This window comes from Aythya fuligula, chromosome 2, assembly GCF_009819795.1.
Source record: "Aythya fuligula isolate bAytFul2 chromosome 2, bAytFul2.pri, whole genome shotgun sequence".
NCBI classification, from domain to species: domain Eukaryota; kingdom Metazoa; phylum Chordata; class Aves; order Anseriformes; family Anatidae; genus Aythya; species Aythya fuligula.
This window is the reverse complement of record NC_045560.1, coordinates 20303408-20329125: the sequence shown is the minus strand read 5'-3', so window position 1 is coordinate 20329125 and position 25718 is coordinate 20303408. Positions and strand designations below refer to the sequence as shown.

The following is a 25718-nucleotide window of genomic DNA, read 5'->3' as shown; positions in this document are numbered from 1 at the left end:
AGAGAACCATTGGTTTTCAGTAGATTTTCCTGAAGCCAAATTGTGGTTTCAATGAAACAAGTTTATATTAGTAAGTACAGGCACCATAATAGTACCCTGACAGAACACCAAATAATGTTGGCCCATAGGCAGCCAGTGTCAGATGCTCTTTAAATATGCATGTTCCTCCATTCCTGATTTTCAGAGGTGTTGAATCAATAATAGCAGTAATCTGTTACTGAAAAATTGATATGGTAGAACTATTTTACTTTTAGTTATCTCTTTAAGACAATTGAAGACTATAAACTGCTGTTTGCGTCTCCCAAAGGAAGGAAAAGATAGTATATCTATTAGTTCTTGCTCAACACTTTAACAAAGACTTTTCCCCTCAAGTGGAATTCAATTTCCCTTTTATGTTTATTCGTAGTTATGGGGGGGGGGGGGGGCGAACAAAAAAACTATTTCTACATGTTTGAGTTTTGTGAGCTATTTTTGTACATGTATGTGTCTTATATTTGAAAAGGAAAGATGCATCTAATGCAACACAAGCATATTTGAACAAAAGCATCCTCTCAATTCATTACCTGTATAATATTTTCTTGTTAGAATATATTGCTACTACTCTATTAGAATCCCTACTAGAAAATGAAACTGCTACTCTGACTTAGCAGTATAAGACTAAATCCACTTACTTTTAGACAAGTGGAAGCTAGTTGCAAGGTAAGTAGTCTTCCCTTTCAGGACACTATGGAGAACTACTCTTGCTTCCTAATGTCAGTTTAGCCTATCCTAAGTCACGTGTCTAAGATCACTGTGATCTTTGGGTTTGCTTGTTGCTCACAACTGACAATCAATGAAAACCTAGACTACCTTAGACTGAGTTATACATCAGAACAGATGTACATTAGATCAGGTAAAATTGTATAAAATGAATACCATTGGCGCTAATTTCATGGCTGTGTTTTTGTTGCTTGGAAGACAGGGAGATGAAATTTACTTGGAGAGTTTCTTTCACTATGTCTTGGATCTGAAGTGATTCAATATTTTTCTTAATAATGGTAACAAGTTGAAGCATGTAATAAGTTTTGCAACAAGCAGTTGTGAGGTATCTGAGGTATCTGGAATGTGATCACTAATATCAATATTTTGAAAGGAAAAAAAAAAAAAAAAAAAAAAGCTGATTTTGGAATAGAAACAGAATAAAAGTTGGTAGGAAAAATGACTGAGAGCTTTTTATCACAATTCCTGCTACAGGGGGAAATTACTGTTATATCTGAAATGGGATAAAAGGAAAAAAATCCAGGTGTACTAGTTAATCACATGATGGCAATAAATTACACAACTTGTGAGATAAATGATCTTAGGAAGTTTCAGGAAGACAATTCTAATTACAATAAAATGGACAAAAAGGGATGAGTTTTTCTGAAATACTTACCAATATGACTGAGCTTCATAAACACATCTTGGTGTGAAAGGAGTAAGAATAATTTATACAAAAATACATTTCTAAAAACTGCAGAAAAAAATATGTCAGCCAAAGGAGCATAACAATGATTTGAAAATTAAAAGCCATTTCAAAAGTTTAGATGGATAAAGCCATATTAAAAAATAAATAAATAAATCTTAAAAAGAGCATTAAAGACAAGATTCAAACTCATTCTCAGACAGAACTACATAACTTTGTGAAATTATGAGGGTGCATATCATGTGGTCATTGTTGAGAAGAAGGAAAGTGAGAATGTCTCTTGCCTCCTTGATAAATAGAAGCCACAGAAATAGAAATCTGAGAGTATTGGGAGGACAGGGGTTAATAATTTCAGTAAACAACTACGGGAAAGAATAACAGTATTTATTGTAGTGGTTTGAGATATTGTTGGGATAAAATGAGATGAAAAACTCAAATTTGTAAGAAACAAATTTTGTTTTGGCAGATTGTGGAACAGTCTGTATTTTGTTCCAGAAATGTATCTTAAATTTACTTTAAAACTTCAAAATGCCTTAGAATGGAGAATGGGTGGAGAACAAACGATGATAAATCATCTTGGATAGCCATCAGTAAATATGTTTCCAAAGGGTTTGGAATGAATTTGAACCAGTGTAAGTGTCCAGAAGTCTGTCACAGACATAACAGAAAAATCCTTTTTACTTCAAAGGAAATTACATTTGTAGTTTCAGGATAGTGTAAGTGAGAGGTTTTTCTTTGCACAAAAATGAAGAACATCTTTCTTGGTGAACTGAGGTAATAAACATTATCCATGTGTTTTTTCCATTGTTCATCCAGCTGAATGTCTCCTGCTAGAGTGCTTTCTTTTGAGACACAGTAAGTCGCTCAATGTTAGAGCACTAATCATCACAGACCTTCATCAAAAAGGTCTTCAACTATTATGGAGTTTCTCATATTTCCATTCTTTCCTGTCTGCAAAATAAAAAAAAAAAAAAAAAAAAAAAAAGGTGGAGGAGGGAGGGTTAAGCTTATTTTATCAAAGTCTATACTGCACAGTAGTCCAAATTTTTTCCAGATATTCTGTCATTATCAACATGACTTCATATCGTGAAAGACTTATGAGCAAAATTCTTTAATTCACTTTCTGTCACAAGGGTTATCTTTGGAAATTTAAACAATAGACATTTGCAATTATAATTTTGCAACCTACATCACCACTGCTCATTAAAATGTGTAGTTATGCAATGCTAGATTTTGCTAAGCATAAAGATACTTTAAGCTGTTCTATTAATGATAAAATTAAATTTAATTCTGTTGTTTAAAACACAGGATGGTATAGCGAGCTATGTAGTGATTTCTCTCTGCTGAATGAAATATACATGTATTTCATTTGTTGTTTTCCATTGGTTTCTTCTGTGGTTTCTTCCTGGGCAGGAGAAAAACAAAGTCCAAAAATATTTTTAATTTTTCAATGTGATAACATACATTTTTTTAAATTTTCATAGCTTCATGTTCACAAATACATGAGCAGTTCAGGAGGAACTGCTAGTAAAGCAAGTCTTGTATTTACATTTACAGTTGTTGGAGTACCTGTAAAGGTCTTCAAAGACTTGCTTTTCAAAAGCTCTTCTGACCATCTTTAGTGCACTTTGTATGCTCAACATTCTAAATTTCAGTATAATAGTCAATATAGAATCTCAGTATAATAGTTCAGCATATTGTTGATTTTTTTAAGTAAATTTGGAAGATTTAGAATGTTTTATTACATTTTTTCAGGGCCATCCAAAACATTAACAACATTTTAAAAAATAATTCTGAAATCAAAATTCTAAAGTCAGACAAACCTAATTCATTCTGAGAAGGGAAAAAATATGTTTTTGATCAGCCACTTCATTTCAAAAATGCACTTTAATCAGGACTGGAAAGAGTCATCTTGAAGAATCAAAAGCAAAATGAAATTTCTGAACATTCTGAAATTGAGAACATTGAGAATTTCATGCTTGTTTTTATTAAGATGCTTAGATATAAAAAGACTCTACAATAACACCCCTTTTATCAGTCCCTGAAAGAATATAGTTACCTAAATTTTGTTGCCGTATCTTTTAAGAGTTAGAGTATCGAGTTAGGAGATTTTTGACAACTGTCTTTCTGCCTATTTTCTCTTTTTGCATTTTTACCTTGATCTGCTACTGTTGCTTGTATACACAAGTTTTCCTTTTCAAGCCAGTATGTGATATAATTTTGCGATACAATACCGATGCAGATTTGGCAATATGCTTTATACACACACACACACATATAACTATATTAATATATAGCTGCATATAGCTGCATATCCTTTTGTCATAGTCTGGAAATGCTTTAGAATAAATGGTAATGTGTGAAGGGAAGAGGATTTTTGCCTGAAACCAAGGTTAGCAAGAAGAGTGCTAAATTCTGAGATTTATACAGCAGCAAAATGGAAAATTAGATCCATCAGTTTCAGAGAAAAGTTTCTGCTTCTTCCAGATAATTCAAGGAAAGTGAGACAGGCTCTGGCCTTCTGCTTCTGATTTGTCCGATAAATTGTAAGGACCTAATTTGTCTGATAAATTATTGCAGATGACACCAAGTTAGGTGCATGTGTCGATCTGCTCAAGGGCAGGAAGGCTCTACAGGAGGATCTGGATAGGCTGCACCGATGGGCTGAGGTCAACTGTACGAAGTTCAACAAGGCCAAGTGCCGGGTCCTGCACCTGGGGTGCAATAACCCCAAGCAGAGCTACAGGCTGGGAGATGAGTGGTTGGAAAGCTGCCTGGCAGAGAAGGACCTGGGAGTATTGGTGGATAGTCAGCTGAATATGAGCCAGCAGTGTGCTCAGGTGGCCAAGAAGGCCAACAGCATCCTGGCTTGTATAAGAAGCAGTGTGGCCAGCAGGTCTAGGGAAGTGTTTCTCCCCCTGTACTCGGCTCTGGTGAGGCCACACCTTGAGTACTGTGTTCAGTTTTGGGCCCCTCACTACAAGAAGGACATCGAGGTGCTCGACAGAGTTCAGAGAAGGGCGACGAAGCTGGTGAGGGGCCTGGAGAACAAGTCTTATGAGGAGCGGCTGCAGGAGCTGGGCTTGTTCAGCCTGGAGAAAAGGAGGCTCAGGGGCGACCTTATCGCTCTCTACAGGTACCTTAAAGGAGGCTGTAGTGAGGTGGGGGTTGGTCTATTCTCCCACATACCTGGTGACAGGATGAGGGGGCATGGGCTAAAGTTGCACCAGGGGTGTTTTAGGTTGGATATTAGGAAGAACTTCTTTACTGAGAGGGTTGTTAGGCATTGGAACAGACTGCCCAGGGAAGTGGTGGAGTCACCATCCCTGGAGGTCTTTAAAAGACGTTTAGATGTTGAACTTAGCGATATGGTTTAGTGGAGGACTTGTTAGTGTTAGGTCAGAGGTTGGACTCGATGATCTTGAGGTCTCTTCCAATCTAGAAATTCTGTGATTCTGTGATTCTGTGACCACCCCGATTTCTTTTCCTGAAAACACTTGTACATGATTTTTCCTTTAATGATTATTTTTCCCTTTTATAAGATATTAAGAAGATTTAAAGGACATTTTCCAGTTAGACGAGACCATGAATAGTGAAGGGATAGTAGCTTTACTTATTCTGTAAACAAGTCTTCTCCCTTTTCTTCAGCATCTTCACTGCATCAGGAACCTTGGCCCTGTCCCACTGCCACCACCTTTTTTTCCCTGTTCTCTTTAATTTCTCATATTTTCTCAGTCATCTATGGAATTTCTTCCTCGTCCTTCTTTTGGTCACCTATGGTGTCCTTTGTTTTCCTTTTTGTGACTCACAAGATCTCTAATTTCATGACCATCTCCCTAGTCCTCCCTTTCCTTACGGGTCACTACAGTTCTCTCCTTTGTGTTTTTTCCCCTCTTGTATTTCAACTAGCTTTTTATTGTGCATGAAGAAAAATGAAAAAGCATTAGTTGCGACCTAACATTTTATTTTAGCAATGAACAAACTCTCCATTAATTTTACCAAAACTTTCTGTTATTTTTGATCAGAGCACAAAATATACTGATAAAATGAAAGGTCCTGCATGCCTTTTTTACCTCACTCTTTACCAGCAAGACTGACTTTCAGGAATCCAAAGTCCCAGAAACCAGGGCACAAGGGAGGAGAAAGGAAGATGTACCCTTGGTGGAAGAGAATAAAGCTAGGGAATACTTAAGCAAAGTGGACATTCATACTCCATGGGCTAACATACTTCTCTTTATCAACAGTGTTTTTAGCATTGTCATGCTCTGGATGACATGAAAGTGTCTGTGACCTCAGTTTTTTGGGAAGCCAGAAACTTCTTATGTCTTGCAAACCATGCAGGGAATCTGCTAGGGAAGATTCAGAGTAAGCAAGGTTATATAGCACACCAGTCAGTACCACTACTAATGAAATAGACTTCAGTTAAAGTGCTGACACACACAATTTTATTTTATTTTATTTTTTTATTTCTTTTTTTTTTGGGGGGGAGGGTAGGTGGGAGACAGAATAATAAAAATTTCTGTGGAAACAAATTACAGTCTTCAGCATTAGCAGGAGTTCATTTAAAACACATTTTCTGATCACTGATTTGGTAGGTGCTTTTGTAGGTCTTACCATCCTGGGAACACAGACCTCTCACTGCTGGTGAGAGATTTTCTCCACCCTAGTACAACATTAGCTTTGTCTTGAAAATCCTTTCTCTCCAGTGGGCTTGAAGGATAAGTACAAGGCATTTGTTAGGGGAAATGTTTGGCACATCCCAATATCTGCCCTTTATCCAGTCAGAATGACTATGTAGATCATTCTAGCTCAGTTATAGGTACACTTCAAACCAAGAAAGAAATCCTCTATCAGAAAGGGTTAAGCCTCAAATCTGAGTCAGCCTCAAATAAATGACAGGAGGAAGTGCTTTGGAGCTAAGTAGAAATATGATTGTCAAGCCAGATCCTACCCACCTGTGTCTGGGAGCTTATGCAGTGAGGGAGGACAAAGAAGCTGCTTCCCAAGCAGTAACCGTGGCCAACTCAGGAGCGTTACCTCACCCAACCTCAGCACAGCTTCTCCATCCTCTGAGATTTCCCCTGCTTATTCCAGTCAAACTGATACAAGTAGTTTGATGCTTCATGGGGTTTTTGTTTGTTTGTTTTTTGTATGCAGTGAGGGGTATTCTCACACTTTTACGGGTTGGCCATTTGTCTTTTCGTAGAAAGCCTTGTACCCTTATGCCAAGAGGCACCTTAGGCTTGGGACATTACATCATTTTTTCTCTTCCCTTAAGAATTATTATTTGTTATTTTGCTGATTTTAGTTGAGGTTCCATTTTCCATCTGAAAAATGCCTGCAACATCCTACCAGGAGACTGTGAAAATACTTACATTTTGGTGCTATGTAGTTGCATACCAGCTGGGGAATTACTTCAAGCTGCAGAAACATAGCCTTTATACCAAGTAGCAAGGTGTTTCTTAAACATACAAACCTAGCAGTGCAAAAACCTATCAAAGATTGAGTCTGTGGCAGTCTTTAATTCCTTTTCTTCTGTTGCATATAGCCTCAGACCAGACTGAACTGAGTAACCTGTTAATCCTTTGTACGTAAACTTATTCCTCTCTGGCATTGTTCCACAGAGGTCACTGATTATATTTAGCATTGTTCAGATGAAGTTTAGCAGACCTTCAAAAAGAACATAGTTGGCACATGATTTTGAACCCAAGACATCAGGAAAACATTATTATTTTGTTAGATAGGCAGTAATGGTATGCAATTTTAATTTACAAATGTGCTAATTTGCCACTCTACATTGCAGCCAGACACTTAAAATCTGGAATACTGAAAATAAATGATAGGATAGTGATCTGGAAACCAGTGTTTATGTGTCTTTTTCACACTTACCCTGTTCTTAGGTCCTACAGTTTTCTATGTATTCAAAGCCCATAAGAACAGTGCATTGACTGTATTGAATTTCTGCTTTCAGAAACTTAGGTGCAGTTAGCTTGTGTAAAGATTATGCATTACAATGCCTGTTTAGGAAGACTTGTCTTCTTTACTATAATTTTATAATATGAAAAAAAAAAAATTGGTGCATTTAGATATGAACTAGCTTGTAGCTAACAAATTTGATTAAGCAATGAACTTAGTTTTGTTTGCACATCTTGACAACAACTGACAAAGTGAACATATAAAACATTTCTCTTAAGTATGTAAGCTGAAAAATGTCATAGAAAAGTAAGCATCTGAAATATACCCTAAAATGCCTGACAGTATGCTCAGAATTTCTACCTAAATGAACAAATAAGATGCTTGAGAGCTCACTCAGCAATTTTGTGATCGATTACCAGGAATGGGTACCTATTTAGTCAGCACTGACAATTTCTCAAGTGGAAACAAACAAAAAAACAAACAAACGATCAAAAAACTATAGCTTTAGCATGTTCCTCCAAAATATGTAAAGTTAAAAATTTATCCTTGAGGAAAATTGGTGCCATGTACACTTAAGGCACAGTGAGCAATCATTGCATCCACTATTTTTCACAATCTACAGACTACAAAATAATAAAGTATGATTTTTTCTTTTTCCTGGTAGATGTCCGTAGAAGAACAATTTATGAATACCATAGGGTGGAACTGCAGATGTCAAAGATCACCAACCTGTCAGCTGTTGAAATGATACCTCTTCCAAGTAAGTAAAACAAAACATAGGCAGCACATGGGCAGAAGCCATATCTGGGGGCAACCTCATTTACAACACACACACAATTTAAAGTATTTTGTTTTATCTGTGAACTTGGAGTTGTGGACAGATTCATTTACCCACTCTCAAATTTATTCCCATCTGGATGATGCATTATCTAATGCATCCTCATGTATCACAAGTTATAGTTTATAGTTTATAGGCATATAGCTCCCTGTAGGTTATGAATGAAATCTGTGTCAAATCATTTTTTTCAGAAGAATGCTTATATTTGTTTCCTCAATAAAAAAATAACATTTTTTCATGCTTGCAAAGCAAACACAAATACTTCTGTGTACTGTGCATCCCTTCTCAAAGAAACATCCCCAAATGCATTTTGCAATTCATTTATTATTATTTTTTTTGTCCAAGGTAAAACTACATTGTTTAGAAATATCTGGGTTCAAACCACCAGTTATAGTATTGTGAAAAAATAAAAAATATAAAATAAAATGGAAACAGCTTTTTTCCTGTTTTCTAATCCGGTTACAGTCCTTGCACACTTTCCTGCCAGTCTTAGTATTTGTGTAGGTCTGAACGTTAAAAACACCCAGGAACTCTGGAGCCAGAGAACAAAGATTTAAGGAAATACTATGCAGAAAGATATAACAAAACAAACAAACAAACAAACAAAAAGGCAGTGAAGTTGAAAGAGCTGTTGTGGAAATGAGATTATATTTACAAATGGAATACAAATGAAATCCTACAAATAGAATGTACCTCTGTGCATATGGTTGTGCATTGCATTGTAATAGGTTGGGTTTAGTGTGTTATTTTGATCATCTTACAACCTACTCATTCCCTAAATATATACTATCTGAAGATGTATCCTTTTCTTATACCTTTTGTGAGATTAATGTAGTAATTTCTGTTTATATATCTGCTTCCTAGCTTGTCTCCAGTTCAACAGCTGTGGTCCTTGTGTTACTGCCCAGATTGGCTTCAACTGCAGTTGGTGCAGTAAACTCCAAAGGTAAAGAGTATTTATTTATTTATCTTTGATATGGGTATATAGATGTGATCAAAGGATATCCAAAAATATTTCCAATAGGTTACTCAGTACAGGGGGATGTTATGTTTTATATACATGCATTTACATGAATATACACCTCAGTTGAAGTGTGGCTAGTGATCACGTTGTCCCGTTTCATTTCAGCAAAGAAATTAAGCAACAAAGGTCAAAGCAGTTGTCTTAGGAGTTAAGCCCTTGTTCCTATTTCCTTAACCCCACTTTAAAATTCTTTTGAAGGACTCCACATGAAGTAGAAATCAGAATAAAATTCATGTTTTCTACCTGCTTTATCTATTGCTTTTTCAAAAATAATGTAACCATAAGAGGTATGGGGTGGCAATGTAACTATAAAAACATGCTTGTTCTCTTCACAGTAGGAAGACTGACACATCCAGGGACTCAGATTCTTTTCTCTTTTAACTTATCATACTTAGTGGTCACATTGGGTGTCTTCAGCCTCTCACTGCCACATTTTATGACAAGGTGACCCACTTGTTGAGGGAAAGACTGTGGATTTTGTCTACCCAGACTTCAGTAAAGCTTTTGGCACTGTTTCCCACAGCATTCTCCTGGAGAAACTGGCTGCTCATGGCTTGGTCAGGCATATGCTTCACTGGGTAAAAAGACGCAAATTGTGGTGAATGGAGTTAAATCCAGTTGGAAGCTGGTCTACTGGGACACTAGAGGTGTCCCCCAGGGCTCAGTAGTGGAGGCAGTTCTCTTCAACATCTATATCAATGATCTGAATGAGGGGATCAAGTGAACCCTCAGTTTATAAATGACACCAAGTTAGGTGCAAGTGTTGATCCTCCCAAGGGTGGGAGGGTTCTGCAGAAGGATCTGGGTAGGCAGAACAATGGGCTGAGGCCAACTGTATGAGGATTAACAAGGCTAACCTTGTCCTTCACTTGAGGCACAATAACCTTATGCAGTGCTACAGGCTGGGGCTGTAAAGTGGATGGAAAGTTGCACAGCAGAAAAGGACCTGGAAGTATTGGTCAATAATATGACCAATATGACCACCTGAGCACCCTGCTGGCTGAATATGAGCCAGCAGAGTGCTCAGGTGGGCAAAAAAGCCAACAACATCCTGGCTACTATCAGTAGTAGTGTGGCCAGCAGGACTAGGAAAGTGATTGTTCCTCTGTACTCAGCTCTGGTGAGGTCACACCTTGATTACACCTGTGTTCAGCTTTGGGCCCCACACTACAAGGACATCGAGGTACTTGAGCATGCCAAGAGAAGGGCAATGAAGCTGGTGAAGGGTCTAGAGAACAAGTCTTATGAGGAGCAGGTGACGCAGATGGGGTTATTTGGCCTAGAGAAAAGAAGGCTCAGGGGAGACCATATCATTCTCTGCAATTACCTTAAAGGAGGTTGTAGTAAGGTGGGGTTTGATCTCTTCTCCCAAGTAGCAAGCAATGGGACAAGAGGAAATGGCCTCAAGTTGCACCAGGAGAGATTTAGTTTGGGTATTAGGAGAAATTTCTTTACTGAAAGGGTTGTGCTGCATTGGAACAGGCTTCCCAGGGAAATAGTCGAATCACCATCCCGTGAGGTATTTAAAAGATATGTAATGTGGTGTTTAGTGATATAGGTTAGTGGTAGACTTGGTAGTCCTAGGTTAATGGTTAGACATGATGATCTTAGAGCTCTTTTCCATCCTAAATGACTCTATGATTCACAAGGACAGTCAAGTCAGTAGTACAAATGATTTAGACTGTGCAGAAGCTGGAGCAAAGACAGTAAAATGGCAATTCCACAGCTGTAGCCTTTACAAAAAAAGTTCTTCTGTTACTGACTTTCATTGATCTTCATGAAATGAATCTTCATAGTATGAATTTATTTTACACTGGTTCTCTGACACAAAATGCAGTATCATAATGGCTATGTATCATTGTGTTTTTCAACCCCAGTGACTAGGTTCAGAAATCTTATGTATAAAGTGTATGTGTAATGAAAGGAGAAAAAGGCTATTAGCATTCTAAAATACTGTAATGATTTGATACCATGTTGAAGAACTGAAAAATAGATGATGAACCATATATTAAGACCTTGGGGTCACTTTTATTATGTTTTCTTAAGCTTCAGCTCTCACAATAAGTAATTTGATAAGTCACTCTTGTTCTCAGTGTTTTGCAAAAAGCTCTTTTGTATGGAATCGAAGCTGAAGGTGCAAAACATATCAAACGTCTTCAAGAATAAGGATAGTTGTAGAGAACCTTCCCAAGCAAGTATGAATAGATCTTGTTTACTTTATCAGTTTCTTGTTTTCATGTGTTGCTTGGTTCTCCTTCAATTAATAAATGTTGTAGCACTATCTGTTAGAAGAGTCTGTTACTTTGTAGCCAGTGTTCTCATTTCTGTTTAGATAAATTTATTTATAGCAAGTAAATATGAAGAGATAATAAGGTTCAGACCTCTTATGAAGATCTGTCGAACCCTGAGATCCTTTGTTTTCTTCTGTAGTTTCTGAAGAACTGATTTTCCCAAGTTCTGGAATTACTGTTTTGTTCACTGAGGCACAAATTCACTGTGGAGAACAGAAAGGGTTTTATACTTCACCATTAGTAGGACGCAACACGAAGCATGTAGTTGCACTTTTTCCTTCCATATGGTCAGATGAATTTGTGACTACCCACTCATAATTGGCAAAATGCAATTTGCTCCTGAAAAACATACAGTCTCAACACATCTATTTCTATTCAATTAAAGTCCACATGAAAAAAAGTCTTGCTCTTTTTTCCCTGTGAAGATCACACAGCAATCAAAGATGAACCTACTGTGAAGGAGCCTTGCTCTGTTTCCCAAAAACAGTCAGCTCCACACTGCAGCACTGTTGTACCTTTGATGATATGCAGCAGATAGACTGAACAGCTTTATTGCTGTTAATTATACCATTACTAACTGTATTGAGACTGTAATTTCATGCAGGCTGTGTTCAGACATCATTTGACCAGCAGCAAAAGCAGGAACTGGTATTAATTTTTTTTTTATTTTTTTTTTTTTTTTTTTTTAAGTATAGATCCAGAAAAGCAAACTAAGATTATGCATCTGCACAGAAATTGTAGTAGTTTAAAAACAGTCATATTGTCCAATTTATTTCTATAAGGATGAGTGAAAGTAGGCTTGGCTTGAGCAAATGCAGGAATGTGTTTAGAATCGTAAAATAATTCATAAATATTGGAAGAATCTGCTAGAGGTCATCCAGTCCAACAACCTGCTCAAATCTGGGTCAGCTGTGAGCTCAGACCAGTTTGCTCAATACTTGAATTAGCTGGATCTTGAAAACCTTTAAGGATGATCCCCTGAACACCTTATTTTTACACTAGATATTACACCTTATTTTTAAAACTCTTATTTTCTACACCAATATGGCTGTGGTAACAATGCCTGTCTCAGGCCCTGTTGCCTTCCTTGTCCTATAGAAAGCTCTGAGTTCCTTCATCACAGTGGTTCTGCTTTTTCTGTATCACTGCTCCTCAGTTACCAGCCTAGACTAAATTTCCCTAGACTTTTATTTTCTGTTGTGATAAACATTGTTCTTCTGCAGCTGAATAAAATCTACTTGGAAAAACAAGGGCAAAGCACTACATGAAGTATCAACTTAGACATTTCAGAAGTGCCTAGTGAAGAAAGAATATTAATATTTACACTTTACAGTGAGTACTAGGAGGGGTTTTTGAATAAGCAGAAGTGGATGTTTAGGAGTAATGCCCAAGTAGTGCTTCTGGGCTGCAGAGTAGGGAATGATGTCGCTGGCTGGACACATTGGTCTGGGAAGTGAGAAACCAAAGGCCTCTTTTCTCATAGGCAAAGCCCAGAGGGAATGGCATCTAGCCTTGGGTGCAAAAGCCTGAAGAAAGTGTTGAACATGGTACTGGAAGGTTCCAGTGTGGCAGTACCCTACTAATTGATCAATTTGGTCCACTTTCTGCAGCAGGAGAGGGCCTGCTTGACATTGAGGAGACTGACAGAGTAATGAGGCTCACGTGACTGTAACAGACAGTGATGCTCCTCCTGCAGAGCTGCAGTAGCACTTTGGTACTCTAAAAAGAGAACTACCAGAGAAGATCGTCTTCCATGTGATAACATGGAAGCATGTATCCGATGGGAAACAACTCTACTTATTCTACAACCCTTTTTTCTCAACAAGTTATGATCCCATTTATCCAGAGCAACTGTGCTACTGAGAACAGCATCTTGTATCTTTTTTTCTTTGCACAAAATTTAAAACACATATTGAATAATTCACACAATCAAGTACAGTAGTTGGAAAAATAGAAAATGTTCAAAAAAACAATATCTGAACAAGGAAAATTGACACGAGAGTCATTGCAGAATAACTGCACTCCCCCATGTGGGCAATCTGTATTGGAATGAAAATAATTTTATTCTGCAACACAGTAGATTGTTTCCTACCTGTGACTTGAGTCCAACTTCAGTGCCTGCTCTTCAGTCTTTATGGGTATAGGTTATCCTTAAAGGTATTTCAGAGCAAAAACCTCTATTCCTGTTGCTCACTACAAGCTTGAATAATGGTTTTACTTTTCATAACGGATCATCAAACTATCCACTCTGAAATCTAACATAAAGTATGTCATATAGTTCCATTATAACTGAAGAGAAGGTACTTCATTTTCATATGACTTCAGCAGATGGAGAATTCTCCTAGAAGATTTTTTTTCTTTTTTTGAACCATGTAGGAGAGGGAGAACTGTTCCATACATAAAAGAAACTAAATATAAATATGGAAGATAAGATAGATCCAAATATAGCAGAAAGCTCTGAAACTATGTCTATAAAACATCAGAAGAACTTAGCATCTGTCTCATGTGGCTGAAACTTGGATTACTTTTACCCTTTTACCTATAAGTGCCCACCATGCAGAAACTGAATGCATTCATTAATGTTAGATCTGTTCCCACGACTCTGAGCATATGCACAATTTCCAAGGATTCCTGAAATTTTAAGACAATCTTGAATTAAAAAGATGAGAGAATCCCATTTCTGATACATTTCCCTTTAATGCTGAATGCTAAAAACAGCAGTGGGTCTGTAAACCAAAATGTTACTGCTTTTCTTTATGAAATGTGTTCTGAGCAAAGTGAAAAATCACAAATGTCAGGAAATAGCAACAATAGTGAGATTTAAGTCTCAATATTTCTAAATTTTTTTATGTCAATCACTGCTCCCATCTCAGCAGAAAATAAAGAGGTAGGTTATTTTGTATTCTGTACTGATTACCTGAAAAGCATGGAAGGGAAAATCTTTAGGCACTTGCCATTCTTAAGAAAACATTTAACAGTTGAAATATGAAGTGACAGTTTCCCACAGTGGCCTTAAGTAATAGAAATTTTAAAAATTGTTGCCTTTTTTTCTGAACTTCTAGGAAAGATTGAAATGTCTTGTTTATTTATTCTTCTTTGAGAAATACATTGGAAACATATTCAGTTAACTTTTAAATCTGACTTTATCCCTGGAAATCTTTAATATCAGGAAAAGGAAAAAAAAATCTTGAATCAAGTATTGTAATATAATTTATAATCTTATGTAAACTAAAGTATTTATTGGGCTAGTAAAATACTATCCATATAGAATTACAATAGCATAAAAATTAATATTATACAATCTGACTACATGAAACACCTGATTTAGAAAAAAAGTCATTATATATAAATAAGAAGCACTGACTGTACACATAGCTTGCTGTTAAATATCTACCTTCTTCTCATCTTTATTTGATAGCTGGCATTGTAACCAAGGTTGTATATTCCATTATGGAACAGGGAAAGGCAGCGGACAACATCAGAACTAAAAATACTCATCAGATGAGAAAACAGATGTATTATCTTAATCATGCAGTGAACATTTAATACATATCTTTTGTTATGATGTGCTTTGGTATAAGCCCCTTAGGTTATTTTACTAAAACTATGAAGCTCTTTAATAACAAATAAACAAAAATGAAATCTAGAAGTTTTTAACTTAGATGTTATAAACACAGTCTTCAAAAGTTCTTGAAGTTCTTATGCAATGAAATTACAGTGAAAGCATAAAACTGAAATTACTGTTGGTTTGATGGATGAAGACCATCATCCCTGGACTTTGTAGTGCAAGGTGTCAAAACACTTTGTACTGTGTAGGGAAGGAAGTTTTACTTCATCAGTGTGAAAAATCTTTCTACTCCTGTTTCTATTTTCTTGTGCTACCATTTGGAGAGCTCAATTTTCATTGAAATGCTCACTTTTAAATAGTTTCTGTTTTTAAATATTTGAGGGTTTAATTTTCCTTGTTTGTTTGCTTCAGGGTTGCATATTCCAATTCCAAATTAAAAGACGGGGAGAAGACTTGCTGATTGTTATTCAAGCTGGTTTTATTCCATCACCATTTAACTGACAGTACCATGCTGTTATTACAAAATTGTCCACAGTATTAGCCGTTGAATTACAGAAGAAAAAAAGTTTTGTATGGATTAAGTAAACCACCAGAGGGAGCATATATAATCCAATCAGTGTAATAGATTCATATACAAATGACAGGGAAAATCTCATTTTAAATGCTTTAGAAGGGCTAGAGATTTAAAATATAGTGTGTTCTGCAAAATGTATTCCACTCTATCAGTGTATATAACTTCATGAATTTGCTGATTATACTGCTGCTTCAGGCAAAGTAAAAGAAATGTGCCCAGACTATCTGTCTCTAGAATGTGTATTCCACCAACAACATTTCTCTATGCTGGAGTGGTTTTATATGAAAATATGTCAGTCCTAACACTTGTGTCTTAACAAGAGGTTTGTTGAATTAGATCAAATCTAGCCCATGATAATGAGAAGTAATGTCAGTACTATTTTTCTAACTTGAATACTGTTTCTTTCCTGATTATGGATCAGACAGAAATTCTCTGTAGAAATTCTGGCCTTTCATCAGTCTGCTCTGTTTAAAATGCCATATTTTTTCTTCTGTTGTAAAAGTTGTGTTGAGACAGCAATAGGTCATTTTTGTCAAGTGCAACAAATATATCAAGAATGAATGTGTAGATTTGTCAGCACTGATACATTACTGATAAGAATGGTAAGATAACTAAATCTATACTTTATTTAGCAGAAAATTCCTCCACACCCAACTTCTTCAAATCATTTTCAAGCTGCTCTTTCTTAATTTGACAAGCTAATTTGAACACATGATCTGCAAAAATCTGTTAGGAAATTAGCATTCAATAAATGAGAATTTTATATGCATGGGAAGCCTGATGGGAGCAAAGCAAGAAAAGAAACTGCCAGAGAAGTGCTTAATGAACAAAGTATTTTCTTAAAGCAGAGTGAGATTAGTGATGGTATTGTTTGAAACACAGAGAAGGAAGCCTCACAAGATCTTAGATCTTCTCAAGTGGGATAGCAATACTATTTTTAACACAGTATAAACTTCAGTGAGACTGAAATCTAACTTCCATTATGGAACATAGAGGATCATGAGTTCTTAACGTATTTTTATGGAAAGTTAGCCTGTATCATAGTGAACTAGCTTTTCACTGAAATTCATACATCCGTACACAGATAAATATCAAATAAATGCCTTTTTACAAGTTGGACAAGATTGTGGGAATTGTTAGTAGCTAGATTCCATGGAATTATTGTGGAATTTCTGTAATTCTTCTTGATCTTCTTGATTGTGTGGTACTATTCCTATGATTAATACAAATAAAATGTTCAGTCTTGGAACCCAGAACTGCAGCAAAGGTGCAGTAGCCCTTGTAGGCCTGTGACATATTACAGCAACAACAGCCAGTGCACTAGATACACTGTAGAACTCTGTAGAGTTGAATCATCCCCCAGCCAAATCTGTCTCTTGTAGGTCTGTCAAATATCTCACATTCTTAAGGTGTCTCATAATAGACACAGAAAGGAGTTATCAAAGATAAAGAGGACAGTTAAGTACTTAAATCCCATTTAGACAAGGGGAAGCAGACATCCAGCTGTTATTTACACCTTTGAAAGTATTTACTTTTCCTGATTTGCTTGGAAGGAGGATCACAAATTTGTATTTAATTTCCATGTTTAATTTCGAAGACATGCAAGATAAAATAGTGGAAAAACACCAAATAGATAGGTAGATAGCACAGCTCTTTTCTGTATAAACTTCTTTTACTATTCTTTTATACACTAGTACCCTTTTATTCCTCACTTATTGTATTGGAATAATAAGAAAAAAAAAAAACCACTTTGTCTTTAATGAACCATTCATATCTAGGAATGCAATTTCCTTATCAGCTGTAAATCTTTGAAATCTCAATAAAGTTGCCTAACTCTAGGGTACTTTATAAAACATAGGTGAATGTACTGTTGTGGAAGCCTTCATTTTGCTTTCCTTCATATAAACATCCTACCTACTGTATTACTATCTATAGAGAAATCTAATGTCTTCTGCCAATTTTGTGGCTTTCACTTATTATTAGAAAATGCTCTCATTACAAGGGAATTAAATAAAACAAACATTTAAATAAATTATGTATTTTAATGGAAAGTTTTTGCACATTTTTTTTCTTTTTCTTTACTTTTTATTTTCACTGAAATATATTGCCGAATGGCAGTCCCAGTTAGATTTGTTTAATGGTCAGTTCTGTGGTCATACAGATACAGTCACTTGTACAGATGTAACTACATCTTCCCATACCAAATATTTTTTGATGTAGATTTTCTAGCAAATTAAAAAGAGTCTGGGATGTGAAGCTTCCTGAGCATTAGAAATTCAGTGTTTGAGCAATTAAATAGTTATGATGTTCCTTGACGTGATTTTAATCCATCCCCAGGAGCACTGTCCAGAACAGTGCCTAGGAACACTGTAGGAGTTGGAATATTCCAGTGATTATTCCCAGTTAGTTGGCAGTTTATATGCAGTCTCCTTCTTTTCAAGGTTGAGAGAGTTTTCTTGTTAGGGCTTGGGCCATCCTGTGCCAGTAGTCTTCAGTGCCAAGGAGCATTTCTAAGCATGTTTACTTTGCTAGTGTAGAAGGAGCCAAAATGATCACAACAGCTTTAACTTCTTTCCAGAGGCACTAATCTCATGGCTGTACTCCTAAATATAACTTGAGCATCACTGAAGTCATATTTTTCTAATAGTCTCCTAGGTATCTCTCTTTAATGAAGGGCCATAAATTAAGTCTCTTTTTGTAAGCATAATACTTTAAATTTTACATATTCCTATACATGTATCCCTATGTAATATTGTCAGAAATTTTAATTTAGGCAAACTTGAAATCTGCATGTCTCTTCATGAAATTTGGATAATCTAAGTTTAAGAACAGCTAAGGAAAACTGTTCAATTTTTCAACAAGCAGCTGTGGCTTAATATATGCTTGTCTGGTTTTCAGAAAATTTGGGCTTAACTCTTGTTTCTCTTATGGAATTCTGTGTTATCTCAACTGAATCATTTAACTCTCCTATGCTCCATATACTCAACTCTAAAGTGGAAAAGGAAATATTTCCCCAAAGGTGACATTCATATTTTTGTTTTAAAAGGAAGAAAAAAAACACTTATGGATGATGTCCATATAAAACTTTATAGTTTGCAAAACACAGTTTGCCACTCCTTTTTATTTATTTAACCAGAATGAAATCTAACAATTAATGTTGAGGGAGGGGGAACATAAGATCTTCATGGGAGCATCCACCCTAAAATTAAAGAGAGAATTTTGATGAGCAATGCCAACACATCATCATTCTCTACTAACTTTTGTTGCAATTACCTCTTTGGTCATACATAAATGCACAACCTCAAAGGCAGCAGAGAATGTAATCTAATATCAGATACTAGTATCTCCTTCCCAGAGATTTGATTGTTATTATTTTTCTGCTGATTCTGTTGGAAAATCTGATATCATAATCTCGAAAATTTGACTCTAGGCTCTTCTTACAGTCTCTTTTACCTTGTAGTTTTTCAAAGCAGAGCCTTTAGCAAAAGCTTCCATTTTAATCTTTATCTGCTTTTCAGCATGTTTCCTTTGTTGTTTTAAGTGACAGTAAGATTATAGAAAACATTCTCTTATTCTTCTTTAATCAGAACTCTGACAACTCCCACTTTAACTAGGATTTTTTCTTTTCTTTCTATTTGAATTGAAAATAAAACTTACCTCATTTAACCCACTTTCATTCTTAGGCTCTTCCAGCAGCAAGAATTTCCAGTGGGAGTCCTTATTTTTACTGCCTATTCAAATGTTGTGTCTGAGTTACAAATATTGACTCTCACCCGTGTTCAATCTCTTGATGAACTATAAAAGACATTTTTTTATAAAGTAAAAAAAAAAAAATGTTCAAACATCTTTTCACTTCCCTGTTTACACGACATTGCAGAATATGTAACTATTTCCTCGGAGAAATTTTCTCTATATATATAAAGTTGTGGAACAATCATCATGTTCTAGGTTGCCTGCATGGATGTGTGCCGCTAATATCTGATTATCTTCATCAATCACCTGCATGTTGTAAATTTTGAGGTATGCAACCTTAAGACAATCATGGTGCTACAGACACGGATATTCTGCATTACACATTAATTCTGCTTTAGCAATTTTATTTAATTTTGTCATAAGCCTTAATATAGTACAGTCTGTTTGTAGTAGTATTTAAAACCCTTATATTAAGCATGTCATCTTAGCTGTTCAAGAGAAGACCTTACAACAGAGTAGGAGCAAATCCTCTTCTAACTATTCAAAAAGTCATCCTTTTCAGAAATAAAGTTTAATTAAGCAATATGTTCAAGTATAGGATAAATACAGACAACACATTTATGCTTGAATTTAGATAGATGGTCAGAAGTATTGAGCTAGCTGATAATTGTAAATACCATACAAATACCATATAAATTTATACCACAGACACTCACAGTGACACTTGAATTTCATAAGGACATTGAGCTGTGATAAAGTTCTGAATTTCTGTTGAGACAGTGGAAAATAATAAAGGGAGGAAAGGACAATCTTTTCCCAGGTATCACAGTGTGACAAGAAAGTGATATTCAAAAGATGGAGGAATCAAGATGGAGCATTTTTTTGTGGGGGAATGGGAGGCAAAGCTAGATTGAGCACAAACATAATTCTTGATATATTTCTTTCTCAAAAAACACTAATGGTTTTATTTTTCACTCAGACTGACACTAAGACCAAGGCTTCCAGTGTTTTATTTTGCTTCCTATCTCCCTCAGCCTGTGAAGAAATTCCACTTTAAAATATACTAATTCTTCTTATAAGCAACTCAAACAATGTAGCTAGTATCATCAACTCTTCCTTACATGATATGACCATGAAGGAAACTTAATGGTTTAAGGCAGAAAAGAGTTCTTTCTGTTCAATTTTCTACTTAATTTTCCACATAAACATTTTATTTAGAGGCATCAATAAGTATTTTAACTGACTTGAAGGATTATATGGTATTTAAGAAATCATGTCAAATTTCTGGGATGCCCTTCTGTTCCTAGGGAAAAAAAAAAAAAAAGAGGAACAGGGAACAGTAGGCTTAAAAGGGCATGAGGGCACATGTTGTGCATTTTAACACCCATGATTCTGTCTTACCAGCTCAACCTGGTGAAATGATTTTTCCATACAGACTTTGTCCTTTCCTTGCCAATAATTTTCCATTATGTTTTCAGCTTCTATAAGTTAAACTTTGCTGAGATAAACCCTTCTGTATAAAGGGTACCTGATTTATTATTAATCCTCTTCAAAGAGAAAAAGCACAGAAGTTTGGGTTATGCACTAAATGGACACTTCTTGACATTTAAATATGCTCTGCCAAATAAAGGTAAATGGCATCTGGTAGGACTGATGACATCACCATCACCTTTCTAGCTATGTACAGTCAATAGAAAGGATTCCGACATCGTTTTTGTTACCCAGACTCAGCTGCATTAATCATCACTGTTAGACATGCGAAAACTTTAATTTTTCCTTTGCTCTCTGAATCAGTATTCCCAAATTCCACACAAATCCTGGAATTCCTTATATTTAATGAATGTCCCTATTCTCATTTCCTAGAACATCTTTGTTATTGCTTTGCCAGGAGCAGATTTGGGTCATCGCTTGAAAATTAAGTTGTTATAAAAAGGCCATGTTGACAGATGGCATAAATGGCATAGCTAATCAAATCTGCTCCAACATTTTAATGGCAACAGGGAATTATCACTATGCTACTAAATGAAGTTCTTAAAAATGCAGTCAGTAGAGCTGGTTGTGCACTGAAATTACAGTTCCCAGAATTCTAACTCAATGACACAGCAATGATGGTATTGGCTGTGGTTGACATATGCCTCAAAGGAAGTTCACAAACAGATTTACCTGGAGCCCAGCACATATGTTTCCTGAAAAAGCTGCTTTCTGACAATACTCTTTGGACTCACCATTGCTTCTATAGCAAATGATGAATAGTGTCCAGGGTTTAATATGTTTTTGTTTCAAATAGATTAATCTGAAAAGTGTTTGTAAACCCAAGTGACTTGTTAAGGTTGTTTACATTCCATTTATTACTATAAAAATGTTTCTGTTGCACCATTCTTCCAAAGTGGACCCTGTTTCCCATATTTAGTTGAAGTAGGGTAGCATTTGACATGTCTTGACATCTTTCATTACATTGAGAACCAAAAATTACCTAAGGTAAGGAAACCGTACTAATTGCCTTACTTGATTGCTTATTCTTGTCAAAAGGCAGCGAGAAAGTTATTTGCTGTACAATCAGATATGTTATGGCCATGGATGCCAAAAGATATCATTTGGATATGTGAAGAAAATTTAAAAACCCTAACTGGGGAGAACCGCTTTAAAAGCAGGCCATGATGGTCTAGTTATTTACTTGTAATTTTGATAATGCTTTCAATTTTTAACACTATTTTATGTCTAGGAAACTCTAAGTTATCGTATAAACACAAGGGAATCATTATATTTGTGTTACAAGTTACTTTAAAATTTCTTTGTCACATACTGCAAACGAGAAAAGGATATTGCAAACAGGTTATTGATATCACCTAATTTGATAAGAAATATGCATGCAACTTAAATTGTCTACAGCTACTTAGGACATAGAAGCAGCTCTAGTATTCTCAAATTGTCATGAGCACTGTTCAGAGGATCTGTTATCTAAACCCATGAACATTGATTGCATAGTAATATGTATATCTCAATGTCTCAGATCACCTTGCCTGATAAAAACAGTGACTGGTTCATTACATCTTTTGTAGATTTGCATTTTCCTGGCTAAGAAAACCGGACAAAAACAATTCATCCAATTTACATCCATATGGTTGACATCAAACATAAAAATAGTATGGCTCAGTGCAGTCTTAAGTGTAATTATCCAGTGGAAAGGAAGCATTCCAATTTAAAAACTACAAATAACCTATAATATTGGGTTAATAATAACTCATTCATTGATACTGAGAGTTAATTCTCATTAATTAACTCTCATTGATAATGAGAGTTAATAACTCAGTTGAATTATTAACTCGTTTGCTCAAAATGGATGAAATGGTTGACTCATATTGCAACAGCCTCTTGAATAAAAGTTATACCGTGTAAATCATATGGATTTTAAAATAAATAACATAATTTTTTAATTTTCTCTGTCATTCTCTCCTTTCCTTCTACTGTCCTCTAATGTTCTTGTTTTCCTCCTATTTCTATCTGGCCAACGTCTATCTATTTCATCATTTAAAGATGCTCCAGTGGATTTGACCGTCACCGGCAAGACTGGGTAGACAGTGGTTGCCCTGAAGAGGTATGTGAGTAGTCCTCAGTCCATCAGAGATCTTTCTTATGATGCTTTTTTTATGATTATGAAGAAGGGTTTCAAGGCCAAATACATCCTATATTTATCCTTGTCATTTGGTAGAAATAATGTAAGTTGTAATAAAGAAAAATAAACTTAGGTAAACAAGGTAAACATTCTTTCGCTGAGAATACATTTAAAAAAAAAAAAAAAAAAGAAAAAAAGTACCAGAAGCCCTGCCTCATAACAAAGCCTTTTCACTGTTTTTCTCTTAGGTCTTCTCTTTTTCTTGCCAGAAAAGGGGAAGAAATTGTAATGTTCTTCCTCCCAGAAAACCCTCTGGCAGTGCAATCATGCACAGGCATTGGTGCATGTCTTACATTTTGCTTTTGAAGTCTGGCCAAATAATTTAGTACAGAAAAAAAAAAAAAAAAAAAAAAAAAAAACATAGATGAATTCAAATAGATTAAAGATAAATAAATAAATACAAGGCATTTGAATTTCCTTTCATGGAGAGTAAGGGAGAGAAAAATATACCTGAGCGTGTTAATAGTGAACTGTCAAACAGGAACTGTGGACCTCCTCTGAAAGACACACTTTGGATACTGCACCAACGCACCTCATTTTCAAGATATATTTATAAATATTATACTGCTCATTCTTTCCTAGTGTCCTCCCTTTAGAACAGGTAGGGTTTTCTTTGCTTGTTTGTTTGTTTGTTTGTTTGTTTTCATCTGGGGATTGTAGTAATAGGAAGAAAGTAATCTACAACACTTTTAATCTTCTTATGGCCATAAAAAAAAAAGTTACTTTTCTATTATGGCTGAAAGGTCCTAATTCTGTCATGAGTTTCAGCAACATTGCCCTTCTGGAGTATATTGTCAGGTCAAACTAAGGGCAAAATGTAGCCCCAAGTGTCTAGTTAGGAAAGCCCATTCTGTTTTATTTTCAGTAGAAGTAGAGAGAAGTAATGATATAAATCCAGTCTGATGAAAGAATTTTTTTGCTCCTATAACTGTAATTGCAAAATAACTGCATCCTACATAATGCCTTGGTAAGTGGGCTTGAAGCTTCAGCTTTGCAGTTCGTACATTGTTAAGAATGGAATTTCTGAGAGATTGTCTGTGGATCACAACCTTTTCAAGAATATAAAATAAGATTTACTTGTAATATCTGTTATTACAGGGCACAATCTTTGTATTGCTTTAATCCAGACTGTAATTAGCTAAGAATTAGTTGTTCCTGGTGATGAAGTTATGCAAAAAAATCCTCTCTAACAGACAATAGACATACTATTCTGCCAATTCTCCCTTTTTCTTCTAGATTTACTATTGCTAATGCTCCAAAGTTTGCTGCATGTTCTGAGAGGAAATTATTGATACACTAAGTGTATCTGAGAAACTCATAGTTTGATTTGCAGTTTCAAGCTACTTGACTGCTACTTACAGTCTAGCTTTCAGGCTAGACTAGAAACAGCAGCTTACATAATGTATTCCAGAATGATTCTTTGAGCTCACTGCTGGAGCTCAATGAAGGATCAACAGTTAGCACAGAGGTTAATTTTAGATTTATTCATTCAATCGTCATGAATAATGAGGGTTCTTATAATATTTCCTTTTTTGTGAGTTATATTTTGAGCTAAATTTAGATGAAATTGCATTAGTGAAATTAACAGTGGCTTTCAAGCTAAAACACAAATAAATTTACAGAATAATTATAATGCAGGTACCGATACTTTTTTAATGTAATACATCATTTCCAGTAAAACAAAAAACAACCAAATACCCATATGTATTAAAAGAAAGACAATACCTACCAGATTTTGACAGGCAGATCTCAAGAAAATATACTGGCTTTGTGGGATTTCGCTTCTGATTAAAATGAATAGGGATAGCAAGAATTACAGGCAGTTCCCACATTTGCTGCTAGTTAATTATTTTCCTGTAAGACTGTGTGATCCATGAAAGAAAGAATTCATTACAGCTCAGAATTTCTACAAGTGTCCACAAATTTAATTAAATAAATAAATAAATAAAAAGGTGACATACTTGTGTTGAAATATTTGCCTATGAAAATTATATCTAAATTATTGTAAAGTGGCATATATTATTTATTTTACGTTAATATAAGATTTTTTATCTTATCTTTTTGTATAATATTTATGTTTTGTATTATAATTATTACATTATGCACCTATAATACATGCAATATTATTAATATTATAGAAATAATAGGTATATAGTTAATATGTTGCTCTGTAGTTTGGGATGTAAATATTCTCTAGCCTGAATACATACACACATTCACACATGCATATTGTTCTGTGACTACTGCATGTAAAGCCTAGTTAAATGCTGTTGTTCACACTATTCACTATGAACAGCCATGATTTAACTCCCATGTATCTTAACAATTTTTATGGCACCTAGACCAATAGCACAGTGAGTATTCACAATAGAAGAGTGATAATTTGAATGATATTCTTAGGTGTTAAAATCTGGTTGGGGGCAATAATGTTTGACATTCAGGGATGACTTTGAAACTTTGCCATTAACAACTGAGCATTATAAGTTTTGTTGCTTAATGCTCTGTAAAGCACTTCAAATGAAAAAAAAAAAAAAAAAAAGAAAAATAAAATAAAATAAAATAAAATAAAATAAAATAAAATAAAATAAAATAAAATAAAATAAAATAAAATAAAATAAAATAAAGAGCTTTTGAAATTCCTTGTTTTAGGGCTTCCATTTTCATTCTCTTTCCTGTGACAGCTTGTCCATTCTTAAA

At 35.3% G+C, this 25718-nt stretch overlaps 1 protein-coding gene across 2 annotated transcripts in view; it reads left to right on the top strand.

Annotated features, from left to right (window-relative positions):
- PLXDC2 (plexin domain containing 2) overlaps window positions 1-25718 on the top strand; it is a 264388-nt gene that overhangs the window by 213368 nt on the left and 25302 nt on the right. For both annotated transcript variants that reach the window (XM_032181687.1, XM_032181688.1), the window contains exons 8-10: window positions 8025-8120; window positions 9063-9144; window positions 22883-22943. In XM_032181687.1, coding sequence (XP_032037578.1) covers window positions 8025-8120; window positions 9063-9144; window positions 22883-22943 — 239 coding nt within the window. The remainder of the gene's footprint in view (window positions 1-8024; window positions 8121-9062; window positions 9145-22882; window positions 22944-25718) is intronic.